Here is a 20,956-nt window from a genome sequence, read left to right on the forward strand (position 1 = left end):
GATTTAAATAGGATGATCTTGTACCATGTCGATATAAAAATGCAAAGAGTAAGAAAATATATTCCATAACAAAATGAAGTGCATTAAACGTTACACTACATTATCAAGGTTTCCCAAACTGGGGTTCGTAGAGGAACTGTAGGGGTTTTGTGAGTTTAATCTAGAGTTTAAAAAAAATTCTAATAACATCAATCAAAATAAAACCCTTACTAAAAAAAATCTAAGTTATTTATTTGTTTACCTTCATGTCATGTGACCATTAACTGTGAACATGCAAATGTGATAAATAGTTATAAAAATATATATATTTATTTTAAAATCTCAGGGATACTCTTAGTTAATATTTTATGGCTGACAAAAAAAAAGTTTGGCAATCACTGCATTACATGCAAATAAGAAATAACGTGAATTTGTGCATTTTAACGTTTTTGATAATCAAAAGGCTTTCAAAGAAAAGTCTATACACGGTTAAATAACCAACTGAGTGATGATTACCAGTGGGTTCTTTCGGTCTCTTTGTGTGGTGAAAGGTGATACATTTTTAACATGATGTGATCATGCAGCGGCTCAGCCATTGGCTGGTTCACACGTCACTCAAACGCTCAAAGTAAAGCAGTAAAGTAGAGGATCCAGTTTGCATGAGGAAGTTGTCGGGTAATTTGTGAGTGCACTGGGACAGTGAGCTGGGAAAGATTCCTCGTTTTGATTTTTACAGTGATTTCACAGTTCGTCTTGGGTCAGAACGGAGGGGAGACACGACAGTTCACCCATGCAGGCTTTCGATAAGGACGTTCTGGACATGACTTGTGAAGATGTTTATGACATTTCTTACGTGATCGGCAGAGATTTATTAAAAGTCAACACAGGCAGCCGGGAGTTCTCGGACTTACAGTTCAAAATCGTCCGTGTGTTGGAGATGTTTGAGACCATGGTGAACAAATACAACCTGTCTGTGGAGGAGCTGAGGATGGAGCTGGAGAATATGAAGCGAGAGACGGAGAGAGTTGTAGCGGAAGGTTCGAGTGGTGCTGTTAACACTGTGAGTGCTGGGGTCATGTAGAGTTCACTGCGCGTGCGTCACCCTCGAGGCTCCACTCGTGCACGTTCGGTTCCGTTTATAACTCAGTCGACAGCATTTATAATGTTGATTATCACAAAAATAATTTTGACATCCTTCCTTTTCTTAAAAAAACGAGGCACAAACAATGGAAGCGAGTTGGGCCGATTAAAGGACTTAAACTTAAAGGAGTAGTTCAACCAAAAATGAAAATTTACTCTTAAGGTCATCCTAGATGTAGATGAGTTTGTTTCTTCATCAGATCTGGAGAAATGCATCATTGCATCAGTGTCTCAGCAATGGATGCCCTGCAGTGAATGGGTGCCGTCAGAATGAGAGCTGATAAAAAACATCACAATAATCCACAGCACTCCAGTCCATAATTTTAGGGTAAACACATCATTTAAAAGCACAAATATTAAACTTGGAAACACTTAGGATAATTGTTCTGTTAAAACTTCAGTATTGCTTGAGCTGTAAAGCTGGTTAGGGTTTATTACTGTGCCGACAGTGACCGTACTATTGAAACTTGAGTTTAAGGATGGGGTTTATTTACTTCCTACAAACTAAACGTGTCACTGTCACCCAGAGTTTTGCTTTTTATACATAAAGCAAAGGAGGGATGAGTGGTCATCATTATACCACAAATGCTGTCAGTATATTCCTTTGCCAAACTATGTGTATTGCTTAGGAGCAGAACTCAAAGTGGGAACCCCAAAAAGGCATCTAGAGTTAAAGTAGGCACACAAATCAAAACTGACCCTATGTATTGTCTTAATGCATGTGAATGGTCTCTGGATATTTGACTTATTAAAAACTTGACAGCAAAAGGTTTCTTGATTTAAAAAGTCACAGTCAATTTCCAGTTTGTGCAAACACTTATATATACAACTTGAATTTTTAATAGCAGACTGCTGGGCCAAACCAACTAGTCGTGGACTTAAAAGACCCAAACCGACCACGATTCACCATGCAGGAGTTAAAGGAGGTTCTGCAGGAGAGAAACAAACTCAAAGCCCAGCTGCTGGTGGCCCAAGAGGAGCTACAGCTCTACAAGAGGTGAAACAGGGTTGCAGAGGGAGTTAGTGCTGCTAACACAACTCATTTCACTATATATATATATATATTATTAAACTGCTGTGTTATTTCATTATGCAGCATGTTGTGTGCAAATTGTGAATTACATGGAAGTCTGCTCACTTTGTCAAACCTTCTGTGGGACACAAAAGAAGATATTTTGAAAATCGTGTCAGTGTCCATTGAGTCCAGTGTTCTTCAAAATATCTGTTTTTTGTGTGTTCTGCAGAAGAAAACATGTTATGTATATGGCTAGGATTTATTAGTGTAGCTATGTCTTTAATACTGCTGTCAACCAGCATGAAATAATTTACAGGGAAGTTATAAACAATAAATGATGCATTATACAAGTGTGACTTGTGTGCTGGTTTGCCCTAATCTCAACAGCATATAAAACAATTCTGAGTGAAATGACATCATGCGGTAATGATTTGATATGTGTGGTCTCAGTCAGATTGAGCGTCTGCTGTGCTTGCAGTGGGGTCCTGGGATCAGAGCAGAAGATGGTGGAAGTGAACCTGGAGACCCTTCCTCAGTCAGAAGCCGCACCCTCCAGCGTTACAGAGGAGAACAAAGAGAAGAGCACCATTCAGAAACTGTGAGTGCTTTGAACTAGTTTGGTCTCTGCCACATCAGTCCTTATACTTGTGTTTATTCATCCGTTTTAATTGTAATAATCTTAAATCAACTAAGCTTCAGTTCAAATATTCAGTTATGATGTTTAGAAATCACATCTTTTTTAAGACTCTTTTTGACAATTAATTTTTGGAGGCAAATGGAACAGTCCGATTTAATGGAGCCAAGTAGCTATGCCATCAAGATATCAGAGACACTAGCGGTGAAAAAATTGGAAAAATTGCATTTTTTTTTTAATGTTTTTGAAAGAATTCTCTTATGTATGGAAGCCCGTTTCCACCACTAAATAACAAAATAAAACAAGGTAATTGCGACTTTTTATCTCACAATTCTGACTTTTTTTTCTCAGAATTGTGATATAAACTCTTAATTGCGACTTTTTTACTCGGAATTCCGACTTTAGGCCTATATCTCGCAATTCTGACTTTATACCTCGCAATTCTGAGAAAAAAGTCACAATTAAGAGTTTATATCACAATTCTGAGAAAAAAAGTCAGAATTGTGAGATAAAAAGTCACAATTACTTTGCTTGTTTTTTTTTTATTCATTTGCGGAAACGGCCTTCCATACTTATGCACTTATCAGCTTTGACCACAGCAATCAATTTCACAATACATTAAAATAGAAAAGTTGAATTACTCTTTTTACTGTACTTTTGATCAAATAAATGTAGCATGGTGAGCAGAAGAGATGTAATTCAAAGACATTTCAAAAATCGTATTTCTTACAAACTTTTGACAGGTAAAAGTTTAAGTTACATAAAATACATATGGCAGTATTGTAAAGCAGGTGTGTGTACCTGTAAACCCGCCGTGTCTTGTTGAAATGATGTTCCTTTATTCATTTATTGAAGACTCGTGAGTGGCTTTTGCAGTATAGTGGGAAGTTTTACCCTTCTATCTTGAGTTATACATTTGCCAAAATCATAAAAATAATGAATATTGTTTCAAAGCAGCTTTACAGGAGATATGTTTGAATGTCAGTAGCTTTACAAGAAGTGTACTCTAATGTCTTCAAGCTAAAAATGCCTGTGGTAAGGAAAATCTCCTTACCAGAGATGTCATAAAAGATGTTTAGGTATTGGATTGAATTATGATTTTTATTTAAACCAGTTTCTTCTTATCTTCGACTGAGTTTGTTAGTTAGAGATCATTATACTATTGTTGCCTTCCATTAGTATTGCTACCATTACCATTGTTTTCATTAAAAATAATCACAAAATTCACAGAATTCTCATGAATGATTTAAAAAAAGTCAAATAGTGGAAATGATTGAAATTGTTATTCAGAAGGTGTCAATTTCAACACGTTTTCACCTCCGTCTCTTAATGCATCATGTTTCCTTCTTGAGCATCAGTGAATGTTTGCACCTCTGTTTATGACATGTCTTTTGTGATTGGCAGAGATTTATTAAGCATGATACAGGTGCTCGGTTAACGTATGTCGTGCACAGTTAAGAGTCTTGCTCTAAAGAAGAATGCTGTTTTAGATTTTGTATAGCTCTTTTCTACACTGACCGTATTTATGGACTCATTGTGTTGCTGTCATTTTGCTGACAAACTGCCCCCCCCCCCTCTCTTTTTCAGATTCTCGTTTCGACAAAAATAGTGGCCAGGATTTGGCTCAAACTAAAACACATTTGAGACAAGCAAAGCCCCTTGAGACCGGCTGAGGAGAGATGGGAAGAAGAGAGCTCGCTATTTTTTTAACAATACTGACCCATTTGTGGCTGGAAATCCTCTTACTCAGTGTTTTTAACTGTGTATTTTTTTTTTAACTCTGTAACTGTGTTTGTTACTGAGTGTGAAGCCAAACATGAATAACTAGATGTCAGAAATGTCCCTCTGAACACTAGCTCTAATAGCTAACATACATTTGCAGACTATTTGAAGCATACTAGATTTTCATTAACATTCTTCCATTACCACAGTGTCTTTTACTGAAATATTATATGACATTATTAGAATCAATTGTACATCAGTCATTTTCTGAATAGCACAAAGACACATTTAGGGACTATTTTGGTGACAGTACTAAACCTAATTAAATCTGCTGAAACGCATTGATTTGCCACATATATGCCAGACGAGGCTCTGAGATCTTATTTGAGTGCTTACTGAATTAGAAAACCTCTTCAGTCTGTATCTGTTGCAATGGCTGACAAGCTTTAGGACAAAACTATCCATATGATTTTGCACTTTCTAGTTCTAATTAAAAAAAAAAAAACAAGGGAACATTAGGAGTTGTAGGGTTAAAATTGAGGTACTTCAACTAAAATGCCAAAAAGTCTGATGTATGAGGTAATGTGTAGTGCACTGAATCTTATGTGAAGTGGTAAATTGTGGGTCATATGAAGGTAAAAATTCACTTTTATTGGCTGGCAGTATTAGCTGTAATTAAGTAGATAGACTGGACAAATCTTATGTTTTTCTGCAGTAGCAGGTGTTAAGAAACGCTGTTCTGAGTACATGGGCCTTAATGGATTTAATAGAGTTGCATTAACATAAAATGCATGAGATTGAATTATTTAAATTGTTAGACATAAAACTATATTTGGCAATCTTACACAAGTTCTCTTTCCTTTTCCTTGAAGGATCTAAAAATCTAAATCTTACAGTCAACTATTATTCCTTTGCTTTTATAAGGACTTGTATTACTTCTTGATCTGAAGAATCGTGTATATATATATATACATACATATATAAAGGTTTTTTGAGTCAGAGATCTGATCTGGTGTTTTCCCCCCATATTTGTTTGTATGTTTCCTGTATAATGTTATGTTTGAAATGCAATAGAAATCTTGTCACTTTTTTTTTTTTTTTTTTAAGTATAATGTCTCTATGAATTGTGGAATTACAGTAGTTATGTTTTGAGAAGTTAGGCTTTGAAGATGAATTAATTTAAATCAAATGTATTTGTGATTAAAGAAACTGTCTAAAAACAACCATTATGCAAAGTTTTCTGCACTCCATTAAGTTTAAAAAAAAAAAGTGCATAATGTTCATATCATGTGCTTTCTATAAATCCTTATAAAACTTAAAGGTTAAGACAAAGGATTCAAAACCAACAGTTTCATAAAAATGTGGTATAATTGCTTTAAACACTTATTTTTGCATATACAAATGTACAGTAACAACTTCCATTTGAATATCTTATTCTTAAAATCAGAGGCTGATGTTCATATTCATTTTAATAAGGGCGTGTTTAGTTCGACCAAATAAAGAAACTTGTCACTTGCTCACCCTCGTGTTACTACAGACACTTATACTTTATCTTTCTAGTGCAAGATAGTTCTCCTTTCCCCTGATTGAACAAAAACAGCTGAAACATACAAAATCTCTTTTCTTCAGAGGAACAGGGTCCTAAAAGTTCAGAATGACGTGAGGGTGCGTACATTTTCATTAAATGAACAGTTTACAATGATTTAAACAATTTGCTCATATCATTCAGCCTCAACCCAAGAAACACACTTTAAAACAATTCCAGCTACTGTGGGTCTTTCAAAAGACAATTCATTTTATGGTACCAGCTGCAATAGTGGACTCGACTCATTGTATGTTTATATTATACCACTTCCCTTTAGAGTCTCTCAGCAGAAAACTACTGAACCGAGCGAATTAGTGCTTTAGCCAAGGATGAGCAGCGACGGCTTCTTTACTGCGGTCACCGTAATCATACAGCAGCTCCTCGTCTGCTCTGACGTCTCTGGAAGCCAGGAAGATGAGGTGAGGGGTGCCACCGATCTCGTGCAGTTTGGTCCGAAGGTTGCCATTCTTACTGTGGTTGATCAGCCGGCCCAGACGGTCGCTCTCTTTGGTAGCATCCACACTAGAAAAGTAAAAATTTAAATCTTTCCATTTTCTCTCAATTCAAAGCAGAGATTTAACAAACCCAACTGAGGAGTTCAGCTCTGTACATACAGATCTCTTCATTAAGGCATATCAGTGCCCAAAGTGAGATTTGAAATCTTCACAACAGGAGATAAAAACACACCGAAGTACTCACCAGTAGGTTTTGTCATGGTGGCGGAAATAGTACATGTAGCAGCCAGTGGCTGGGTCTTGAGCATACTGAGCTTCTCTTGCCTTTGCATCTGCGATCTCCAACAAATCCCCATGATACTCCACTACAAACTGGTCTTTCTGAAAAGCTCGGTCTGCAAAAACACCTCTTCCTTTTCCTTCAATACTTTTCACCTGATTTTGAACACAGCAGAAGCTTCAACCAAGGCATGAACAGTTAAGTTAAAGTGTGAAGGTCCTTCTCAAAAAATTAGCATATTGTGAAAAAGTTCATTATTTTCCATAATGTAATGATAAAAATTAAACTTTCATATATTTTAGATTCATTGCACACCAACTGAAATATTTCAGGTCTTTTATTGTTTTAATACTGATGATTTTGGCATACAGCTCATGAAAAACCCAAAATTCCTATCTCAAAAAATTAGCATATTTCATCCGACCAATAAAAGAAAAGTGATTTTAATACAAAAAAAAGTCAACCTTCAAATAATTATTGTTCAGTTATGCACTCACTACTTGGTCAGGAATCCTTTTGCAGAAATGACTGCTTCAGTGCGGCGTGGCATGGAGGCAATCAGCCTGTGGCACTGCTGAGGTGTTATGGAGGTCCAGGATGCTTCGATAGCGGCCTTAAGCTCATCCAGAGTGTTGGGTCTTGCGTCTCTCAACTTTCTCTTCACGATATCCCACAGATTCTCTATGGGGTTCAGGTCAGGAGAGTTGGCAGGCCAATTGAGCACAGTAATACCATGGTCAGTAAACCATTTACCAGTGGTTTTGGCACTGTGAGCAGGTGCCAGGTCGTGCTGAAAAACGAAATCTTCATCTCCATAAAGCTTTTCAGCAGATGGAAGCATGAAGTGCTCCAAAATCTCCTGATAGCTAGCTGCATTGACCCTGCCCTTGATAAAAACACAGTGGACCAACACACCAGCAGCTGACATGGCACCCCAGACCATCACTGACTGTGGGTACTTGACACTGGACTTCAGGCATTTTGGCATTTCCTTCTCCCCAGTCTTCCTCCAGACTCTGGCACCTTTCCGAATGACATGCAAAATTTGCTTTCACCCGAAAAAAGTACTTTGAACCACTGAGCAACAGTCCAGTGCTGCTTCTCTGTAGCCCAGGTCAGGCGCTCCTGCCGCTGTTTCTGGTTCAAAAGCACACGCCTGTGCACGGTGGCTCTGGATGTTTCTACTCCAGACTCAGTCCACTGCTTCCGCAGGTCCCCCAAGGTCTGGAATCGGTACTTCTCCACAATCTTCCTCAGGGTCCGGTCACCTCTTCTCGTTGTGCAGCGTTTTTTGCTACACTTTTTCCTTCCCACAGACTTCCCACTGAGGTGCCTTGATACAGCACTCTGGGAACAGCCTATTCGTTCAGAAATGTCTTTCTGTGTCTTACCCTCTCGCTTGAGGGTGTCAATGATGGCCTTCTGGACAGCAGTCAGGTCGGCAGTCTTACCCATGATTGCGGTTTTGAGTAATGAACCAGGCTGGGAGTTTTTAAAAAGCCTCAGGAATCTTTTGCAGGTGTTTAGAGTTAATTAGTTGATTCAGATGATTAGGTTAATAGCTCGTTTAGAGAACCTTTTTCATGATCTGCTAATTTTTTTGAGATAGGAATTTTGGGTTTTCATGAGCTGTATGCCAAAATCATCAGTATTAAAACAAAAAAAAGACCTGAAATATTTCAGTTGGTGTGCAATGAATCTAAAATATATGAAAGTTTAATTTTTATCATTACATTATGGAAAATAATGAACTTTTTCACAATATGCTAATTTTTTGAGAAGGACCTGGAGAGCGCCTGCTTAAAAAGCTTACCTTGAGCCCCTCTTCAACATTGTTTCTGAGGAGATCGTCAATGTGCCGCTGCTTTTCACACTGTTTTAACAACACGTCCACAGTTAGCTCTGGATTTAATAAACGTTTGACAATGGTCAAGTAAACGCATGTTATAATGGATTCATCAACTGTAAATTGGTATCAGAAAAGGGGTTCTAAAGCCAAAAATACCCCATTTTAATGTAAAAATCACAACAAAACTCACAGCAGCATGCACTTCTTCAGTATTGTGATAGGAGTATAACGGGGGAAAAGTGTAGAGTGTGTCTTGGTTCAAAGCATCAATTATTGATTGGTTTTTGAAGTGTAGGTGTGGCCATCAAAGCTGGCAGGGGTGGAGTTAATGAACATTAAAGGGTCATGTACATGACAAACTGTACTAAAAACTGCATCAGTGTTGAACCCTTTGAAACCAGTTTTGTCAAGTCTGCATTTTCAGACCCCCTAAACACAGGTGTCGTGTAAATGAATGGCCAAAAGGCATAAAAAGTTCTACGTTATTGATGAAAACGGTTGTGTATTTGGCCCCTAAACGATTGAAGTCGTCCTGCATGTCACCAGAGAGAAGTCAGACATTTATACCAGAAAATCTAGGTAGGAAAACTGAGAATTATTAGTATTATTATTATTATTATTTATTTATTTTTTTTTAAGTGAAACATTCATGGATGAATATTTCACAATAAGCTCTAACATGCATTTAGAAAGCGACCATAAAAAATAAAAAACATACTCTGGAAGGGTTTGCCAACCTTTAACTCCGCTTTGCTTTTCCTGCAACTTCGTCTAACAGGAAAATAATCTGTGACCTTTCGATTGGTTTCAGACTGTTTCTCTTTCAATCTGAAATCAGATAAACACAGTAAAACCATCTGAAAGGATGCATCTAAACCTTCGCTTTCATTTAGAAGACAGCAGACACCCACAGCGTCACTTAATCAGGTGATAAACCGTCAAAACATACTATTTCTTAGGCATTTAAAAGTAGACATACTTCCTATCAGTTGACTTTTCACCATTTATCCTTTGCGTGCTTGTCCCGGCCCCTTTGTGGGGCACAGCAGTAGTCTGCTCACTAGCTCCACAGATAGGGCTCGGTTCGCTCGTGTCTTCTGGTGATCGGCGCGCTGCAGCGTTCTCCTCTGTGTGTTTATTCCGGAGCGGCTTGCTGAGATTCAGACAACTTTGTATTGTTAGCTGCCCTTCGCCTGCCTGAGACACAAATAGAAATATTGCATCAATGTATTTATGAGAAAGGCGACTCTGTGCTCTACGTCGCTGAGTAATAACCAGCCGCTCAGCTCGCGCCGGACGAGTATAAACGCGTTTCTCCTACCGTGGGCTTGTTCTCCTTCTCCTGTATCCTTCCGTCTCCAGGTCTTCGTTTAGCGGAAGCGGACTTTTTGCCTAATGAGAACATGAACAATGTTTACTTCTCAAAATGTGTTAAATATAATGTGTTATGTATATGCTGCAAAATGTGAGTTATGCACTGCATTCCCTCTGATCGCGGAAAGCGCGAGTATATAATGATGCAGCATTTTCAACTAAACCTCAATCGTATTTTTTTTCTCCCGCAAACAAACAAGTTCGCCAAACGGATGCACGTCTGTGAGTGAAACGCAAATGTGCAAGTTTATTCTTTTACCTTTTCCCATCTTGGTTCAGATTCCACACGACAGATGACGCGAATTGTAAACACTACAGCGTGCTGAGATGAATAACTGGCCGCTTGGGTTTTTAAATATCATTCGCAGCGCTCATTGGTCAGGCTCTCGGAGCGTAGGATTGTGATTGGTTTACTGAACGCGGAAGCTGTAAACTACTTGTGACGTAATTCCATCGTGACACATTCGCTAGTAAAATACTGTTTATAAATTGTGTAAGTATTCAAAGAAGAAAAAAGAAAGACTGCTTCACAAAACTATTTTTGTCATTGACTATTTTTTATATTCTTGTTAATGTATTAATGAATTACAAATAATATTATTACTATGAAACATTTTTTATAAGCATCTGTGACAATATGCTAATATATCCCAATCATCCAATTATAGTATTGACATTAAATTTGATGAAATCTGATTATTGATTAAAAGGAATTAATACAGCATATTAAAAATGTGACTACAAGACATGCAACAACAAGTAGACTAAAAACTGAATGAGAGAAACATTTAAAACATAATACCCCTTTTCTGTCTGTTCCCTAAACACTTTAAATGAACTTTAATTGTCTCTGTTTATATTCTGCATCTATATTTTCAGACTGAACCTCATGCCTCGCTTTCCTTTCTTCCATTTCTGATTTGAATTCACATTTACTGAGCTGAATGTTAATGCAGGTATGTAATATTTATTGTATAACGTATTTAGATCAGTTTCTGCTAATAATCCCAGATATGCTCATGTTTCATATTTCCTGTAAAATATGAATTACATACATAGAGTATGCAGTAGGCACACACATACCTATATATGTAACACTTACCCAGCGCAAACTGACAATATATATTACAGACGTAAACAATAATTCATTTACAGATCCTTAAAATGAATCCTGGATGATTCGACTGACACACTGCATCGGCTCAGTAACTCCAACAAATGCACTTCTATCTACAAATATATTCAAAATGTACTGAACACAGTTGTGATGCAATCCTCTCCTATTTTAAAAAAAGAAAACCAACATGATGTGTAAGAAAGATATTTTATTGATCTTGCAGCAGTCCTCTGCGATACCATTAGTTGATATTTCGGTGGTAATGAATACAATCAGACTACAAATGACCCTATTTACAAATAAATTAGCCATTTATTTTGCATTAACAGATAAATGAGATACAGACTCTCCCTGCTTTGACTATGAAGGATGTAAACTGTGTTAATAAGCTGCCAGGACAGCATGTACTCACTCCTGAGCAAACTGTTGTTCTGGAATCACATTTCGTCACTGGGGAGGAATATAAAAAGAGATAGTTGAATTCTTGTAGAGATGCAGGAGAAGGCATTGAAGGTGTCTTAAAATGCACACCTCGCTACCTATTGATGCCCGCTCTCTTCTGGAAGTGGCTTGCTGTGTGAGGAACAAGAAGAAATGATGACCCATTGAAATATTTTTCCTATTCACAGAAAGGTTCTGAGAGACGTGCACCTTGTTGACTTCCTGGTGTCGCTCTTTGCTGACAATTTCTTCTAAGATCTCCCCATCGCCTCTTACGAGCCTGCATGCAAGTTCATCACATTAACGTTTCACTGTCTTGTGGATGGAGCAGGCTGATGGGACGTCTCGGCGTCCAGGACCCGGCGGATGACGCTTTGCCTGGCCTCATAGTCTTCCTTTGTCATTGGTCTCTTGGTGCAAAGTCTGCCCTTCTGTTCATCAGTCATGACTACAGCGAGAGAGAAATGACGTTTTATCTCCAGCAGATATTAAGCTAAATATGGGATGTGTTTAGGTGCAGATACCAGCTTCTTCACACTGCCAGGTCTTCAGGTACGTTTGAGGATGTTCATCAGCTGTTGAAACCGAAGCCGCTGCTCGTTCAGCTTTCAGTGCTAGCTTCTTTTGCCATTTCTTTTCCTTTTTCTTTTCACACTTCAGTTTCTTAACCTCTCGTTGTTTCTTTTTCTTCTTGGTCTTTTTTTCTCTGGATGGGGAAGTGGAGCTGGAAGATGATGAAGCGCTGGATGGGCTTCTCCTTTTCCTCTCTGATTTCGGATCAGAAGTTGGGAGACTTCTATTATGTTCCCATGCAGTGTCGCCACAAATACTGTATATACAGTCATGATCTGTATATACAATGCCCTCTGTTGTCTTATTGAGAGTTCACACACTTTCTCTTACCAGAGGAAGGTTCATGTCTCTTCTGAGGGCTTGGACTGGATCTCCTGGCGCTTGATGATGACAAGCTTCTGGATTTGCTCTTAGATCCGCTCCCAGCATCACTTCCTCCCATGAGTAATAATCTACTTGTGAAGCAGACGGGAAAGTAGTAAATAAAGTAAGAATTCTAAGATAAAAAGTTTTTTACTTTTTTAACCAGCTTCCAGATATTTGATCAAGAGAAAGTTTGGGATCAGAAGGATTTTTAATGTGTTTTAAAGAAGTGTCTTCTGCTCATCAAGGCTGCATTTATTTGACCCAAAATACAGAAAATATTGTAACAGTAATATTGTAAAATATTATTCCCATTTAAACTACTGGTTTTCTGTTTGAATATATTTAAAAATATTATTTATTTCTGTGATGTGCAGCTGTATTTTCAGCATCATTACTGCAGTCTTCAGTGTCACATGATCTTCAGAAATCATTCTAATATTCTGATTTATTATAAACATTGGAAACAGTTTTGCTGCTTAATACTTTTTTTTGGAACCTTTGATACTTTTTTCAAGATTATTTGATGTATTAAGTTAAAAAAGAACAGTATATATTTTATATAGAAATCCAAAATAAAAGTTTTTGTTTACATAATACATGTATGTGTGCTGTATATATTTATTATGTATATGTAAATACACACACATGCATGTATATATTTCAGAAAAATATTTATATATGTATTATATATTAAATATATTTATAATATAAATTATGAACGTAAATAGACATGTAAATATTTTCAAAATATATACTGTATGTATGTGTATTTATATATGCATAAATATACACAGAACACACACATTATGCAAACAAAAACTATTTTGTATGCGATTAATCACTTAACAGCACCTAGATTTTGACCAAAAATTAATGTAGCGATTCAAATATAAACAGGCTCATAGGATTCAAATAAAACATCAGTTCACATATGATACATTTATTGTAGTGCTTGAAAGGCATTATGTTAGTATGCAAAACAATTATGCTTTCAGCAACACTTGTCACTGGAACATACAGCTACAAAAGCACCAAACTGGCTAGATTTAGCCAAATGATCTCCTTTTCTAAGAGGTTCTGTATGTCCCTATCCACTGCTCCTTTATCAGCACTCTCTGCACCCTCAAAAGGCCAGATAAAGGGGGAATAATAATAATAATAATAATAATAATAATAATAATAATAATAATAAAAGCAGCAGTCATGGACCAATTCAGTCACAAACATCCCTAAATGAATAAACTGTTGTTGTAAAGGTTATTTGGTCAGTTATCTTTCATGCTGACTCACAAGTATTGACCGATATCGGACATGTGACTGCAAGAACACAAGGTAAGAGCAACTTTACTGTCTAAACACGGACTGCAGTCGATGTAGAGCACTGCTCAAGTGTTTCTAGTTAATAAATACGCTTCAGAAATATAATACTTAAACATACAGAGAGCTGAAAAAGCAAAGCTGTAACAGTGTAAACACAAAAGTGATCGCGTTCAAAGCCTTGCCGGGTGACTGAAAAACATGCACCAAATAATATACGTTTCGTTTAAGGTCTGAATGAATGAAAAAGCACATTCATTTTCTCAAACCTTTAAATATATGTAACTAGACTATAATGGGATGCAAAAATAGCCATTAAAAATCTAGATTTTGCATCAGGAGCCCCTCAAAGTGAAGTGGAGCGGGGCACAGTGTGAGAGTGGAGTGATGTTATGAGGACGCCGCCATCCGAACTCGCTGAGGGGGGGTTAAAATGATGCTTTTCGCTGCCTTGATTGTGTTTTTCATTAGCATGGCTACGGTCATGGGTCCGACGCCGCCTGGAACTGGAGTGATGTAGCTGGCCTTCTGTCTAACACCTGTGGAGCATCAACAGTCATGTCAGAAACACCAGACGAGCACATTTTGATGTTAGCTTGACAAAGCCTTGTCTGAAAAGCTGACATCACTTTGAAAAGTTTCTCTGAGAAGTCAGTGCAATACGTATTCTAGTGCTTCTTGCTAGCATGATTCTGAACATTGCTAATATGTTTCTAGCATGAACTGGCACATTACCAGCATGTTTAAACATGTTATGATTAAATGCTTTGTTAACATGATTTATCACATTGCTAGCATGTTTCTTACATTATCTCATTGTTAACATTTATAGCATTAACGCGTTAACATTTTAACATGTTGCTAACATGATTTAACAGCGAACATGTTTCTAAATTAAACCATTCAAATATCACATCTAAAACATTTCTAAAAATATAAAACACGTCTCTAACAACAGCTCATTGCTAACACATTTATAGCATGATTTACACATTAACATATTTTAACATGTTTCTAAATTAAATGTTTCTAAGCTTACTGCTAGCATGTTTCTAGATATAACATGTTGTTAGCACATTTATAACATTAGCCTATTGCTAACACGTTTCTAGCATGATTTAACACATTGTTAACATTTTAGCATTTTGCTAGCATTATTTAACATAGCTAGCATGTTTCTAGATTTAAAACGTTAGCATGTTTCTAGATTTAAAACGTTAGCATGTTTCTAACATTAACACACTGCTAACATGTTTATAGCACGATTTAACACAGTTAACATGCTTCTAACATTGATTAGCACATTGCTAGCATGTTAACACATTGCTAGCATGTTTCTAGATTTAACATGTTGTTAGAGCGTTTCTAACATTAGCTCATTGCTAACACATTTATAGCATGATTTACACATTAACATTTTAACATGTTGCTAACATGATTTAACAGTTAACATGTTTCTAAATTTAAGACATTGCTAACATGTTTCTAACATGATTTAGCATGTTGCTAGCTGATTTCTAACATTAATTAGTACATTGCTAACATGTTTTAGCACATTGCTAGCATGTTTCTAGATATAACGTTGTTAGCATGTGTATAACATTAACCTATTGCTAACACATTTCTAACATGATTTAACACTAACATATTTTAACATATTGCTAGCATGATTTGACATGGCCAGCATGTTTCTAGATTTAAAATGTTAACATGTTTCTAACATTAACACACTGCTAACATGTTTATAGCACGATTTAACACGTAGTTAGCATGCTTCTAACATCGATTAGCACATTGCTAGCATGTTTTAACACACTGCGAGCATGTTTCCAACACGATGTTGTTAACATTTCTAACACGATTTATCATGATGTTAACATGTTTCAGCACATTGCTAGCATGTTGCTAACACGATATAGCGTGTTGTTAGAATGTTTCAAGCATGACTTAACACTGCTAGCATGTAGCTAGCAGGATTTAACGCTAATCAATGCAATTCTTAGGGCGATTTTCAAACAATTATCTTAAATTTCCTTAATTAAAAGACAAAAGAAACCGCTACTGAATAAAGACAGACTCTCAAGACACGGTTCAGGCTGAACTAAAAGCAGATAATCTTTAGATATTAAATACAATATTATAAACTATATAGGGTACGGTAAATGAAGTGCAAGTACACAGATTATTTCAACCAAGATTTTCAGAAAGGCTAATATTACACGAATCACACTTCTACTTCCTTCCTTCTCACCTTCAAAGTCCACGTCACCAACAAGTCTATTTTTCCCAGTCAAGGGGTCCAATATTCTGTTGATGCCAACATCTATAACAGCTGCACCCTCCTTTATCATATCAGCAGTGATGAGGTTGGGAATACCTGAAGGCATGTATAGTGTTTGTGAATCTTGGTCCTGGTGAGCACCACACAATAATAACAGACATAGCTGTAAACATGCATGAAATGGAAATTACAAGAGGTTTACTTCGCAAATAGAAAGTCAAACCTGCAGCAGCGACGATAATGTCTGCGATCTGTGTGTGCTGACGGAGCTGTTCTTTGGGAGTGTAACGGTGGGAGATGGTCACCGTGGCATCACCTAAAGACAAAAGAGGTAGGACGCTTTACACTAACTGCTTTGTAGGACCAAAGCTCATCAGAAACGCACACAAATACTTCCTCTCCACACAGACTCACCTCCAGGCCTTTCATGTCTGCCGTCTGTGTGCAGCAGCATTGCAATGGGCATCCCTACATTTTTGGAGCGACCAGCCACCAGCACATTCTTACCCAGCGTCTGTATGCCTGTGAGAAAAGACGGGTTCGGTCAGCATCATCTGACATGGTCAATGCAAATACAACGAGATGGTTGTCGCCTGTGAAAGACTTGCCACCACACTGCCAGAGTGTTCAAAAGTTTGTGAACCCTTGGTCTCACTCCCTGAGATTTCAAAGCAATACTTTTCATTAATAGAACATATTTGCATATTAACAGTTTTCTGATGTTGGTCAGATGAAATATTTCAAGTAAATGTTTTATTTTGATTGCTTTTTTTATTTAATATTTATATATAGGGTTGCACAACATCATATATGGAGATTTTAACAGTGTAAACTCTTATTGCTGCTGCTGGAACCAACTAAGACCTCTTATTTTCAATGTGTTTATACATTATACAAATTCAATTATACATCCATGTTAAAAAAAAAAAAAAGAGAATATTAATGAATATTATTTAGAAAAATAATTTTTACACTACAAGTTACCAATATTGATGTCTTAAATTCTTCAACTTGAGGCATCATTAAGTCCAATAACCCGAGTAATAAGACAGGGTTTCTCACCTGTGCGCTTGATAATCTCCCAGACCCCCCACGGAGTGGCAGGCAGCATAGTTGACTGATCCAGACACATGCGGCCAACATTGACCACATGGAAACCATCAACATCTTTCCCTGGGCACACGGCATTGCACACGCGTCGCTCATCGATGTGATCTGTGTATGAGCGGGAACAGTATTTTTCTGTTACCACTCAATATGTGAGAAGTCTTGGAGTGAACCTGTGTTTTACTTTTATTTGGTTGTGTTCCCTTTAAGAATCTTAAGTTTCATTAAGGAGTTATGGCTATGGCTGTTCTGTTAACCTACCAGGAAGAGGTAGCTGAACCAAAAGACCGTCTACTCTGTGGTCGGAGTTGAGTTTCTCGATGAGGTCAAGCAGCTCCTCTTCACAGATGCTCGAAGGTTTCAGGATGGTCTCGCTACTAATACCTACAGAGAATAAGAGAGAACTGTGATGTCCCACAAAGATAAATAAGGGCAAAACTAATACTTCAAAAACACTAAAGAAAAAATATGCATGTATTTTTAAGTAGTATTTATGACAATAGGCCCCAAAGAGTTGCTTGTGTGAGTTGAGCAGAGCCAGAGTGTGAGATCCTGTAAGGAGTCATATGAACACTCAAAATAGATTTACATACTGTATAAAGCCAACAGTGGAAAGTGACACCCTTCGCTTACATTACTACAGGAATACTGAAGACAACTACAGACTCATGCCCGCTTTTCATTGACTATCCAGTCCAATGCATCCATTTCACAATTTAAAAAATTTCTTTGAAATTTTAGTTTTGTAAAGAAATTAATATGTTGGCCACCACCAAAGCTTTGATGAATCCAAAGTTCATAAAAAGATTGTAACCTTAATCCATTTTAATTGAGTGGTTTAATCAAAGTCTTTGGAGATACACAATCACTTCTTATGATGAACAGATTTAATTTAGGCTTTTATTCAAATATAAACTTTGATCAGCACACACGGAGCACATCAGATATGGTTATCAGAAGTCTGCGCTGTTGTTTTTCATATTTGATGTGCTCAGTGTCTCCTCAGAAGAGCTGAAGTAAACCGTTTGATTGATTTCAATTACATTTACCATGTTTTTATGAACTTTTGGAAGCGTCAAGTTATCAGTGGAATGGACAAATCAACATAAGGACAGAAATCTCTACGGTTTCATTAAAAATATTTTCATTTGTGTTTTGAAGATGAATGAAAGTCTTTGATTATGAGTTTGTAAAGACATGAGAATGAGGGAACAATGACAGAATTTTGCATCTGGGTGAAATGACCCTTTCATCCTTTACATCAAAACGTTAAAGGGGACATCGGATGCCCATTTTCCACAAGTTGGTATGATTCTTTAGGGTCTTCATGAAATGTCTGTAATGCATTTTGGTTAAAATTCCTCAATGGTTGTGTAAAATAACACGCTTTTACCTTGTCAAAAACCATTGTTTCGGTGCATGTCTCTTTAAATGATAATGAGCTACTGCTAACCCCGCCCCTCTTCTGTGGGGCGTGTCTACACAGACATGTGAATTGCTACCTTGGACACCATATATGGCTCAGAGTTGGTCTTATTTAAAGAGCTAGCTATCTACATAGAAACCAGCTGCAGACTGAAACAGTTTCAGACTCAGACAGCCCATAAACTGTCAGCGTGTTTTCTTTTCAGCTCTTCTAAGATGGAAGACATGCCAGAAACCCAACTAAATGCAAAAAAAAAAAAAAGCTAAACAAAAAAAGTGACTATTTCATCCGATGTCCCCATTAAGAATTCAGCATTTTAACTGGTGGATTTGCCTCATTTCACTCCAGTGAGCTGTGATGCACAGAGGCTTTTCTGTCTAAACACTATTTTACAACAGATTTTAAGTGACTCCCATCTGGTGCTGGGCTTGAACGCATCTTACCCACTTCTGCTGCTGCACGGGTCTTATTGAGAACGTACGAGTGACTGGCTGGATTGTCCCCCACTAACACCACACTCAGGTGAGGCCGTCGGTTTCCAGCAGAGACCCACTCCTCCACGTCGTCGCGCGCCTCGTTGCGGATCTGCCGTGCCAGTTTCCTGCCCGAGATGATCACAGCCTCTTGTCTAAAAAATGAAAACGTTGAGGATTGGAGGGCAACAATGTCACTGCAAAGAACTCCAAATCTGCTTCTGCTCTGGCTAACTTTGAACCCAAATAAGAATGTAAAAATATGTTTAAAAAACCAAAACTTTTTTTTTTACCCACCCAAATAAACAACCCAGATACCCAGAACTGACACTGGGAGTCAAAGCTGCTGTGTAAAGATAAGCTCTGAGCTGGTGTGATAGACTACAGTCTAAATGAAGACACAGAGAGAATAACTATGATAACAGGGCACTTTAAGGTGCTTTGGAGAAAATGGTTTTCTAAATGATTCATGTACATGTAGAGGCCTTGGTTGTATGGCAACAAAAACCTCCATTTAAAAGAGCATTGTCAGATCAGACTTCTTACACACAGTCCATCCAAACTTAGTATGAACATATTTTACCATTCATTTACAAAGTGTTCATGTCCCTCCCTTGATTGAATCGATCACTATTTAACATAACAACACCATTTCATTTCAATATCAAATGCAATAAAACAAAAAAAAAAAAAAAAAAAAAAATTGTGTCATAGCATATTTCTACTCGGAAGACAAAAGCGAAGGTTATGGGTTCGAATCCCGGAAAATGCGCGAACTGATAAAATGCTTGAATTAGATTGTAATGTCGATTTTACGTAAATGTAAACAATAAATGGCTGAACAACTGTGAATTGCTGAAGATTTAAAAAGCCACTACTTGCGTTCATGACCTAATTTTCTCGTGATCTCCACATAAAATTAGTTTTTCCCGTGATCACAATTCAGTTGGGTGACCCAAATGTTTGTTTCTCATTAGTTCGAGTAGTTCGGGTTTTCTTAATCTTGAGGTAACAAGACAACACTACTAATATATCCATGCACGCACGTAAACTGATGCGTTTTTTTTATTTTACACAGAAAAATAAAAAAAAAAAACTTTTAATGCATGTTTGCTTAGTGTTTGCGGCTTAATTGAAGACGTCTCAGTCATGTGCTGAAAATTTAGTCAGCACCGCTAAATGAATCTAATCTTACTAAATCATTGAGCACGCGGGGCATAAATGAAAACAAGCATGTGCTGAATTTGAGCATAACCATCACCAAAAATCATGAGCGAGGAAACCCCACGAGCACTGAGATCAGCAGAGATGAAAGCTGACGCCGCCGCGCGCAAGCGTTTGGTGACATTACATCAGCCGAGGAGCTCTCGAGCAACTAAACCGGCGTTTGTTACATAACTCACCCATCCGGAGAGAGAGCCGTAGATGACATGCGCTTATAAAGCAACTAAGGCCAGGACTGAGACTATCGCAACAGAAGTGTTACAATAAAGAGTTACAGTTCCGCCGAATGTTAAAAACCACCGGTTTACCGCGAGCGGATCAGAGCGCAGCTCGCGCTTATTCCGTCACGAACGAGACTCGGAAACTTACCTTGAAGATGACAGATGAAAACTACATGCCTGGTGGTGAGAAAACCGGCATAGTTTCCGCAGCGCCCGGAGTGTAGCCATGGGTGCGTGATGATGTAAAAAAAACTAAAATAAAAATAAATAAATAAAAAATTGAAACCGGCTAAATCGCACGTGTGCGACCCGAACCAGACCGGGTGGAAATAAGACAGAAAGGTGTGAACACTGTCCGTTTATAACCCCGTGCGTCA

The 20,956-nt window shown here is 37.6% G+C and overlaps 4 protein-coding genes and 1 long non-coding RNA gene across 8 annotated transcripts; 2 read left to right on the forward strand and 3 right to left on the reverse strand.

Annotated features, from left to right (window-relative positions):
• Positions 1-584: 584 nt before the first annotated feature.
• LOC109085010 (RILP-like protein 2) lies at positions 585-5,713 on the forward strand. Of its 3 annotated transcripts, none has more exons than XM_042754544.1 (4): positions 585-1,039; positions 1,965-2,116; positions 2,585-2,732; positions 4,356-5,713. In XM_042754544.1, exons 1-4 carry the CDS (start codon positions 770-772, stop codon positions 4,410-4,412), a joined length of 627 nt encoding a protein of 208 aa, XP_042610478.1. In that variant the 5' UTR covers positions 585-769; the 3' UTR covers positions 4,413-5,713. The 3 variants fall into 3 exon arrangements, with proteins under 3 accessions (XP_042610478.1, XP_042610479.1, XP_042610480.1); XM_042754545.1 differs by having other exon boundaries at positions 586-1,039; positions 1,968-2,116; XM_042754546.1 differs by having other exon boundaries at positions 596-1,039; positions 2,613-2,732.
• A 126-nt stretch (positions 5,714-5,839) lies between these two features.
• Positions 5,840-10,414, reverse strand: LOC109079974 (N-lysine methyltransferase KMT5A-A-like). Its single transcript, XM_042754543.1, has 7 exons — positions 10,293-10,414; positions 9,981-10,051; positions 9,639-9,856; positions 9,397-9,487; positions 8,624-8,683; positions 6,775-6,965; positions 5,840-6,597 (listed from the first exon to the last, which is right to left on the reverse strand). The coding sequence occupies exons 1-7, from the start codon at positions 10,300-10,302 to the stop codon at positions 6,387-6,389; spliced, it is 852 nt and encodes a 283-aa protein (XP_042610477.1). The 5' UTR covers positions 10,303-10,414; the 3' UTR covers positions 5,840-6,386.
• LOC122143950 lies at positions 10,045-11,890 on the forward strand. The gene is made up of 3 exons (XR_006159450.1): positions 10,045-10,526; positions 10,913-10,989; positions 11,780-11,890. It is a non-coding gene; the product is annotated as an uncharacterized LOC122143950 (long non-coding RNA).
• On the reverse strand, positions 10,812-12,836 carry LOC109079973 (ADP-ribosylation factor-like protein 6-interacting protein 4). Its single transcript, XM_042754547.1, has 3 exons — positions 12,495-12,836; positions 12,116-12,358; positions 10,812-12,039 (listed from the first exon to the last, which is right to left on the reverse strand). Exons 1-3 carry the CDS (start codon positions 12,604-12,606, stop codon positions 11,900-11,902), a joined length of 495 nt encoding a protein of 164 aa, XP_042610481.1. The 5' UTR covers positions 12,607-12,836; the 3' UTR covers positions 10,812-11,899.
• Positions 12,837-13,454: 618 nt separating this feature from the next.
• Positions 13,455-20,956, reverse strand: LOC109080159 (bifunctional methylenetetrahydrofolate dehydrogenase/cyclohydrolase, mitochondrial-like). Of its 2 annotated transcripts, none has more exons than XM_042754562.1 (8): positions 20,728-20,956; positions 19,105-19,289; positions 17,497-17,619; positions 17,191-17,343; positions 16,543-16,650; positions 16,352-16,444; positions 16,099-16,224; positions 13,455-14,386 (listed from the first exon to the last, which is right to left on the reverse strand). In XM_042754562.1, the coding sequence occupies exons 1-8, from the start codon at positions 20,805-20,807 to the stop codon at positions 14,238-14,240; spliced, it is 1,017 nt and encodes a 338-aa protein (XP_042610496.1). In that variant the 5' UTR covers positions 20,808-20,956; the 3' UTR covers positions 13,455-14,237. The 2 variants fall into 2 exon arrangements, with proteins under 2 accessions (XP_042610496.1, XP_042610497.1); XM_042754563.1 differs by lacking the exon at positions 20,728-20,956 and adding an exon at positions 20,538-20,644.

Source organism: Cyprinus carpio, unplaced genomic scaffold (genome assembly GCF_018340385.1).
Source record: "Cyprinus carpio isolate SPL01 unplaced genomic scaffold, ASM1834038v1 S000006541, whole genome shotgun sequence".
NCBI classification, from domain to species: domain Eukaryota; kingdom Metazoa; phylum Chordata; class Actinopteri; order Cypriniformes; family Cyprinidae; genus Cyprinus; species Cyprinus carpio.